The sequence below is a fragment of the Protomyctophum bolini genome, assembly GCF_963924005.1.
Source record: "Protomyctophum bolini genome assembly, chromosome: 24".
Classification (NCBI taxonomy): Eukaryota; Metazoa; Chordata; class Actinopteri; order Myctophiformes; family Myctophidae; genus Protomyctophum; species Protomyctophum bolini.
The window spans coordinates 18,788,570-18,797,704 of NC_137885.1; the positions used below are offsets into that span (position 1 = coordinate 18,788,570).

The 9,135-nt window shown below is 43.9% G+C and overlaps 1 protein-coding gene across 4 annotated transcripts in view; it reads left to right on the plus strand.

The window, feature by feature from the left end:
- The window catches only part of nbeal1 (neurobeachin-like 1), a gene marked incomplete at its 3' end in the record, with an annotated part of 90,776 nt that overhangs the window by 73,120 nt on the left and 8,521 nt on the right, over window positions 1-9,135 (plus strand). For 3 of the 4 annotated variants that reach the window (XM_080758760.1, XM_080758762.1, XM_080758761.1), the window contains 11 exons: window positions 798-928; window positions 1,691-1,800; window positions 3,097-3,214; window positions 3,326-3,423; window positions 3,798-3,917; window positions 4,513-4,602; window positions 4,700-4,809; window positions 5,194-5,366; window positions 5,766-5,860; window positions 6,535-6,651; window positions 8,899-9,060. In XM_080758760.1, coding sequence (XP_080614886.1) covers window positions 798-928; window positions 1,691-1,800; window positions 3,097-3,214; window positions 3,326-3,423; window positions 3,798-3,917; window positions 4,513-4,602; window positions 4,700-4,809; window positions 5,194-5,366; window positions 5,766-5,860; window positions 6,535-6,651; window positions 8,899-9,060 — 1,324 coding nt within the window. Of the gene's footprint in view, window positions 1-797; window positions 929-1,690; window positions 1,801-3,096; window positions 3,215-3,325; window positions 3,424-3,797; window positions 3,918-4,512; window positions 4,603-4,699; window positions 4,814-5,193; window positions 5,367-5,765; window positions 5,861-6,534; window positions 6,652-8,898; window positions 9,061-9,135 lie in introns of those variants that run through there. The other variant, XM_080758763.1, reaches the window with a different exon arrangement.

Below are 9,135 nucleotides of genomic sequence, written 5' to 3' on the forward strand. Positions count from 1 at the left end.
CCTCCCAGTTTGACTTGCATTAGGCCACAGGCCACCCTTTTTGATCTGTATAGCTCTCTGATCTGGTGTGTAACTCTCCGATTAGCCTCGGTAGTACCCAGGCTTTTTTGAGTGGTGCAACCATTCCAAGGAACGGCAATGTCCGTGTTCACCTATGTGTGCCTATGTGTTGGTTAATGAGCACCAGTATGACTATTAGTACCAGTAGTGGCGCTGTTGTGCCAGAAACAGAGAGAGTGATAGTGCTGCACTGTTGCCTGCTAATGAGAGAGAGAGAGAGAGAGAGAGAGAGAGGAGGGGGGGGGGGGGGGGGGAGTTGCACCACTCAGTTCACACAGGTGTGATTTTTCTTTTTTTTGCATTCGGCTCAAAAATGAAAAGCCTGGCGAAACGCTTTGGATGATCTGGCATAGGAAGCCCTCTTCCATTAACAGTGCAGAGGTGCGTCGCTCCAAATCTTTTTTATTATATAGAACACTTACAGTATGCCATATCACAATAGTACAATATCCATAATCACATACAATATCCAGTCTAATATATATCATGATATGGATATGTCCATCATTTTCCAGCTTGTAGGTCTGCTATTTTTGAAAAATCGTCAGGATGTAGAAGACATTTTATAGAACTGATCTCGGGTCAGAATGGGTTAATAATAGTTCAATTAAACTATTCCCGTGGAACTCTGTCAAAGATCCTTGAAGGGGGTCTGCGGACCTGGCTTTGAAAAGCACCATGCTAGATGTGATCTTGTCCATTCACCCTTCTCTGCCGTGTGTCCTCCCCGGCACAAGGTTCGACTGTGCTGACCGGCAGTTCCACTCCATCCCGGCCACCTGGCAGACACTCATGGACAATCCCAACGACGTCAAGGAACTCATCCCAGAGTTCTTCTACTTCCCAGAATTCCTGGAAAACCAAAATGGTGAGGGCACGGGGGGGGGGGGGGGGGGAAATGTAGCAGGCCAAATTATTATTTAAAGTTTATACTGTATGTATATTTACTGTCCAGGACATTATAAACAGTAGCTGCCTACCGAGAGGCCAATGAAAGGTTTATTTATGATCTGTGCACTTCAGAGAAGCATTGACCTAACTTCAGACCTTTAGAATTTGCAACAAGACTGTTTAAATATGTCTAAACACAAACAAGTCACATGGAATCCGATTTAGATCAGGTTGCTGCGTTCAGACTGAGACGGATTTCCTGAAGTCAGATTTGAATCAGATTTGAAACCACCTCTGAATGAGTTGCATCTGTAAAAATCTGATTCAATGTGACTTGTTTGTGTTTAGACTTATTTAAACAAATCATACTCCAATCTGGATGTGGCACAGGCTCAGCTCTGATTCAGTGTAAATGGGGCCTTAAAGCATTCAGGGTTGTTTTTGTGTGTGTTTGCAGCTTTGTACGTGTTCAGTCAGTGCCACTAGTGCCAAACAGGAGTTTGTAAGATGCCAACCATGTTGTGCCCTAAACAAAAGTCAGGCTTGGGTTGTAAGAGGTTGAATTAACTTTGCCAGGGTCCATTGAACAATGTCATGGCGACTAGCTCCCCTGATACATGGACCAAAGTGACAACAATGAGGGAAACCAGTTCACCATTAGAGCGATAGAAATTGAATTGATCTCCCTCATTCTCATTTTCACATTGTGTCTCTTGTCTTTTTGTGTCCGTCCCTGCAGTCTTTGATCTGGGTCGTCTGCAGATCTCCAAGGAGAGAGTCGGTGACGTCATCCTGCCCAAATGGGCCAAGTCCCCGGAGGACTTCATCTACAAGCACCGCAAAGCCCTGGTGAGCCTCCCTCCTCCACCCCATTACAGGCTAATAGAGTGACGTCATCACCATAATAGCATCCACCCCGTTATACCAAAGGCCTGGTGAGCCTCCCTTCTCCACCCCATTACAGGCTAATAGAGTGACGTCATCACCCTAATAGCATCCACCCTGTTATACCAAAGCCCTGGTGAGCCTCCCTTCTCCACCCCATTACAGGCTAATTGAGTGATGTCATCACCACCACTGGTGAAAGCTGAGGCCTTATTCATCGTGTGACTTAACAGTAGTGCCGTTACCACCACTGGTGGAGGTTAATAGAGTGATTGACATGACATTGTTAATATTAGCTTCTTTTTTTCGTTAAGTAGATTTTGTAACAACGATGACTCGTTGTGACCGTTTTCCATAGAGCACGCCTACGGTTTATTTAATTTTCCCGGAAGCCATTTTGGATGCCATTCATTTCAGTATATGGTGTGACAAGTTGCAGCAGAGTCTTGCTGAGATGGCTAGCTTGCTTGAGTTGACGTTTTAATTACTTTCGAGAAAATGTAAACAAACGTGAAATCAAAAAAATAAAGCTGTTAGAGGGGCAATTGTCTGTTTTATGTATGATATAGTGCATGGTCAAAACTGTCAAAACAAAGAATATTTTGTTATGGTTAACGTTGATCAAAATAACTATTCTTCTACATTCTCTAATTGTGCAGACTTCTTGTAAAAAGACATTTTGTGCCCAAGACGGGGGTTTCTTTTTTTTCCTTTTAAAAATAAATATGAAATAAAATAAATACGTGGTGCCAACGTTTGTGTTATTGCCATTGAGAATGCATTGGGCGTTTAAGTTAAATAACTCAGAAACTATAAAACATTTCAAAGTAAAAAGTTCCAGTCTCCACAGTCAGCTGAATTATAAAAAGTGTGAATGGATTTTCTAGGTGAAAGTGATTTTTTGAAAGTTTTGCGTGGGCACACAAAGTGCTTTTTAAGAAATGCAGATGTTTAACAATAATTTAACTCTTGAGAGTGTAACATTTACGGGTCCATTTGGTTTCATTGTAGTGAAAGTGTTAAGTGTTTATAATAATAATGAATTGCATTTTCATGTTGAGTAGCTGCATGCTAGCCTAGCACCACGGCTATCGATCTGTATGAGACCCTTTAAGCTCTGTGTGCCTCAGGGGGAAAGCCACTAACTGCAATTAAATATCCATTCCAATGAGATTAAACGCATTCCTCAGCTGCAACAACGGTCATTTCTATCAGAAAGCCATGCTTGATGTACTGTCTGTGTGTGTGTTTTCTTTGTAGGAGTCGGAGTATGTGTCAGCTCACCTTCACGAGTGGATCGACCTGATATTCGGTTACAAGCAGAAGGGCCCCGCGGCAGTGGAGGCCCTCAATGTCTTCTACTACTGCACCTACGAGGGTATATATAGTCCATCATCGCGAGCTATTAAACGCACCATTTAAAAATAGTCCTGGAGAGATAACCAGGACTTATATTGAGAGAGACGTGTGTTATGTTCGTTGTGTCTAGGTGCAGTTGACCTGGATGCCATTACCGACGAGAAGGAACGGAAGGCCGTGGAAGGCATGATCAGCAACTTTGGACAGACTCCTTGCCAACTGATCAAGGTACACAGACACGCCATGCTTTGTTTCCGTCACAATGGCGGCATAAGCGTATGAACTACAATGGGTATCGCCATTGCTCCTTGGTGCTGGGCGTGCTCCGGTATAGCTCACCATATGAAGGCTAAACGCTGCAGCATAACACATGTCTTTAAACCGACATTGCCAAAATCATAGCACAATTTATTTACAAAGTGCTTGGGCACAGTTTACAATGTGCAACACAATATATATTCCAATGATTGATGTACTCAAGTGTGTGTGTGTGTGTGTGTGTGTGTGTGTGTGTGTGTGTGTGTGTGTGTGTGTGTGTGTGTGTGTGTGTGTGTGTGTGTGTGTGTGTGTGTGTGTGTGTGTGTGTGTGTGTGTGCGCGTAGGAGCCCCACCCTGTGCGTCTATCTCAGGAGGACGTTGAGAAGAGGAGGACAACTCGACTGGACTCGTGTCCTCTCAGCATCTTTGAACATCTCACTGAGCTCAAGTCCTTCTTCGTGGAGGTTTGGACGGCCGCTGTGGTCTCTGTCATTCTGTCCAGATAGTGCATACGAGAGCAGAGAGGGAAAGAAATCATATTGAATTGCATTACTACTAGATGCATTCACCTTTACACGTTAACACGGGGGGGTTCCAGATGCCCTCAGCTAAATGATGGAGAGTTGGTAACCAAATGGACCCTTATAGATCTTTAACTATTTACAGTGTAAAGAAAACGCTCGCAAGAGTTAAATTATTGTTCATCATCTGCATTACTTAATTTACAAGAATTCTACTCAATTGGACAATGTAGAAGAATTGTTATTTTGATCAACGTTTGCCTGTTCTCTCTCTTTATGGTACCACATCAATAAAGCATGGAACTGTGGACAAAATCTTAACCAACGACAACAACGTATTCCACGTCTTTGGTTCTGAGAGACTCATTCTCATGGTGGTCAATAAATAAAGGACCATGATATGAGAATTGTTGAAAACCAGTGCAATGAATTACTAGAAATATAAATTGCTGCTTAAAAAAAAGGAGATATAAAGTGATATAATTTGTTTACTATACTAAGCTATAATGATGAAATGTCCTACCTGTCTTCTTCTCAGGGCATCAGTGACAGCGTGCCTCTGGTTAAGGCAGTCGTACCCAAGAACCAGTCTCACTCCTTCATCACGCAAGGCAGCCCTGACACCATGGTTAGCCTATAGGAATGACAGTAGAATAATAATAGAATAATGTGGATTTGTTTATGTAATGATAAACTATTAATACTTGCATGGGTTTTCCTTCCAGGTGACGGTGAGTCGTAACTGCCTGGTGGGGACTCACGGCTGGCTGCCTTACGACAAGAACATCTCCAACTACTTCACCTTCCTCAAGGACCCCACCGTGGCCAACCCCAAGTAAGAGTCCTCACTTCTCTCTCTGGGGGCTCTCTGTCGCCTCACGGCTAGAAGGTCCTGGGTTCGATTCCCGCTGAGGGCGGTTATGGGTGCTGGGGGGCGTATTCTCTCCTCCGCGTCATCAGTGCCCATACCCTGGGTGGGGTTGGCAAAAGGGCCTTTCTGTGTGGAGATTGCATGTTCTCCCCGAAAAAAAGAGGTTTTAAAAATTGTAGGATGTAATTAAAGTCCTTAGAGTCCTCTAGAGACCACTGCTGTTTTTGAAATAGTTTGAAAAATCGTGAAAGTGTGAAAACTACTGTCGGCCTCAAGTCTTAATACATTTTATACATGATCTGCTGCATGCATTCCTACTGTATGTATTTTTTCTCTCTCCCTCTCCAGGACCCAGCGATTCCTGTCCGGTCCGTTCTCGCCTGGCGTCGAGGTGACGGCCGCTCTCTTCGTGGTCTCCCACGACGGCAAGCTGCTGTTCAGCGGCGGTCACTGGGACAACAGCCTGCGAGTCACGTCCCTGGTCAAGGGCAAGAGCGTGGGACAGCACATCAGACACATGGGTACGTATGTAGGGCGGGGGTGGGCAACTTTCACAACGGAGAGGGCCACTGTATTTCCAAACTCACTGCAGAGGGCCACGTTGCATATTACTGTAAAAAACAAACGAACAAAAACAGCCGATCTACGAGCTCAAAACGTGTCGCAGTGCGTCTACCGTTTAATCCTAATTAATTTAATTTAATCTGACAAACAGTGTTATTTATGTTAATAGTAGGGCTGTCAAATAACTTGAGTTAATTAATTTGGGAAATTAATTAGATTCAAGAATCTGGATGATGTTTTTTGCTCTTGCTTAATGTAAGTCGCTTTGGATTAAGAGCGTCTGCTAAATGCCTAAATTGTAAATTGAGAAAAACACCCTGGCATCCACCTGATGATCTGTTTTCTTATTATTGCAGACGTGGTGACGTGCCTGTCGACGGACCACTGTGGCATCCACCTGATGTCTGGATCCAGAGACACCACCTGCATGGTGTGGCAGGTGCTGCAGCAGGTTGGTCTCCTACTGTAGGGCAGGGGTGGGAAACTGTGACGATGGAGAGGGCCACTATAGTTCCACAGAATCCACGATTCCACACTCACGCCAGAGAGCCACTATTGTTCCACACTCACTCCAGAGGGCCACTATAGTTCCACACTCACGCCAGAGCTATTGTTCCACACTCACTCCAGAGGGCCACTATAGTTCCACACTCACTCCAGAGCTATTGTTCCACACTCACTCCAGAGGGCCACTATAGTTCCACACTCACGCCAGAGCTATAGTTCCACACTCACTCCAGAGGGCCACTATTGTTCCACACTCACTCCAGAGGGCCACTATTGTTCCACACTCACTCCAGAGGGCCACTATTGTTCCACACTCACTCCAGAGGGCCACTATTGTTCCACACTCACTCCAGAGGGAAACTATAGTTCCACACTCACTCCAGAGAGCCACTATTGTTCCACACTTCGAATTTATTGCGATTTTTTCTGTTTTTCTTTGCTTTTATTATATAATAACATTTTTAAACAATTCTAAACAATCGCGATATATATAAATTTTTCGATTTTCCCACTCCTAGTCTAATGCCTTGCCACTGGTCACATTGCTGTTTCGTGCGTGTGTGTGTGTGTGTGTGTGTGTGTGTGTGTGTGTGTGTGTGTGTGTGTGCGTGCTACCAGGGGGGAGCTCCAGTGGGCTTGTGTCCCAAGCCGGTGCAGGTGCTCTACGGGCACACTGATGAGGTGGTCAGCGTCAGCATCAGTACAGAGCTGGACATGGCAGTGTCCGGTTCACGGGTAAGAGGACACACACACACACACACACACACACACACACACACACACACACACACACACACATGAAAGACATGGGTAAAAGATTCCAAGCCCTCAGGCTTGGCATTATATATTAACCCATTTTGGACTGAGGTCGAATTCGGAAAAACCCATGTTTCTATGTCAGTGGTGTTCAACCTTTTTCATGTCAAGGACCCCCAGAACTATCTCTATTGGGCCACGGACCCCCATCTCAAAATATGTAGTTCCAGGGACACCCCCCCCCCCCCACAGAAGCCAATATTTTAATTAAAAAATAAAAATGTTCGCTCTGAAATATATATTCAATGATTTGTGACACATTTTCACGACTTTTCTTTTCGAGCTTGTAGATCTGCTATTTTTCAATAGCTGAATTATAACATAATGTTTAAAACACCAAAAGGGGTTCCCAACTTCCCGCCCAAAATGGGTTAAAGTGAGTGAGAGCAACCAAATGATGCACTCTGTTCAAATAGCTTGTGGACTCAATGGGGTGGAAAATGGATTTTTGGAGTGGAGACTCAGTGGAGTGGGAAATGAGAGATAATAGGTGTTTCAGTGAGCTCCATGCGTAGTATATCTGGGCAGCATGCATCGCTCTGTAATTTAACTTTGGACATGAAGTGTAACATCCAGTAATTATGGGATTTACAAATGCAGACTCCGTTTTTTGGCATCCGGAAATGGGATGTCCAAAACGGTAGTTCTGAAAGCTGAGCGCATTTTAACCCATTCTGACCTGAGATCAGATTCATACGAGGTTTCCACTGGACACACACTGGTCTGATGAACCCATTCTGACCTGAGATCAGATTCTAAAAATGTCAGTCGTTCAAAAATAGCAGACCTACAAGCTCGTATCGCGCCACTCGGTGGCGCGATATGAGCTTGTAGATCTGCTATTTTTCAATAGCTAAAGCATAACATGATGCCAACACCAAAATGGGTGCCCGGTCAGAATGGGTTAAGGGAAGATCTAAACTCTTCACACAATGAATGGTGACAGCAGTGGTCGTGTAAAGTCATTAAGTACATTTACTTAAGTACTGTACCTAAGTAAAATGTTGAGGTATTTGTACTTTACTTGAGTATTTCCAATTTCCAGTACTTTTTTATTTATTAAATTTTTATCCCACGATTTTGTAACCCATTTTTCACCCCTGTGTCAATTTCCAGTACTTTTACTTCTGCTCCACTACATCTCAGTACCAAATATTGTACTTTTACTCCACAACATTTATTTGAAAACTTTAGTTACTTTATAGATTTTGATTATTACAAAACATACATTACATACATTTCATATATTTGAAAAATAGTCGATCTACAAGCTTGTAGATCTGCTATTTTCAAAAAGATTGTTATACATTTGAAAACTTGAAATGCGACATTCTGCACAAGGAGTACTTTCTACTTTTGGTACATGTCTTTTCCCTCAATTACATTGTGAATTCTGGACTTTTACTTGTAACAAAGTATTTCTACATTGTCCGTATTGATACTTTCAAGTAAAACATTTGAGCACTTTTTCCACCACTGGGTGACAGCCTGTAGTTAAAGCAGAAACGCATTGCTTGAGTGTACCACAAGTAGTTTAGCATGAGGGCAGTGTACTGTAGGGAAAGATATTGGTTTACATTCTCTTTGTGCATTGATTAACGTAATACATTAGTCATAAGTCACTGATCTAGCAAATGAACTCCGGTTTGACGTAACTGAGTTATTGATTGCTAATGCCCTGGGCAATATTGGAATAGGTTGCAAAATAAGTTGCTAAATCAATCACTGCATATACAGTATATGATTGTGTGTGTGTGTAGTGTGTGTAGTGTGTGTATGTCTGTGTGTGTCTGCGTGCGTGCATACATGAGTGCACGGCGGCATTTATGCAGTGCATTGTCCTAGTACGAAAACCGCGGAAAATTGATGTTCTACCATCTCACATGGTGTGTGAGGTTTAATGAAGAAATGAGCTTTCTGAAAGTGTCTTCAAAATAGGGAGGTCCGGGTTAATGTGGTTAATACAGTACGTCTTCTCCCTGGGGCGGGAGAAGACAGCTTTGATGCCTCAATTCGATTCCCTGCTGGAAGCCCCAAAACATTGAAATAATAATAACCAGAAGCTCGACCCTCGCTCTAGCGAATTTATATTAATAATGTGTGTGTGTGTGTGTGTGTGTGTGTGTGTGTGTGTGTGTGTGTGTGTGTGTGTCGTGCGCCCATCAGGACGGGACGGTGATCATCCACACGGTGCGTCGGGGTCAGTACATGCGATGCCTGCGTCCGCCGTGCGACAGCACGCTGCCGCTGTCCATCCTGCACCTCGCCGTGTCCTGGGAGGGACACATCCTCGTGCACACCTGCCTGGAGGGCAAGGCCACGCTCAAGGTACACACACACACACACACACACACACACACACACACACAGAGCATACCTATTTACACGCACCTTGACAGTGGG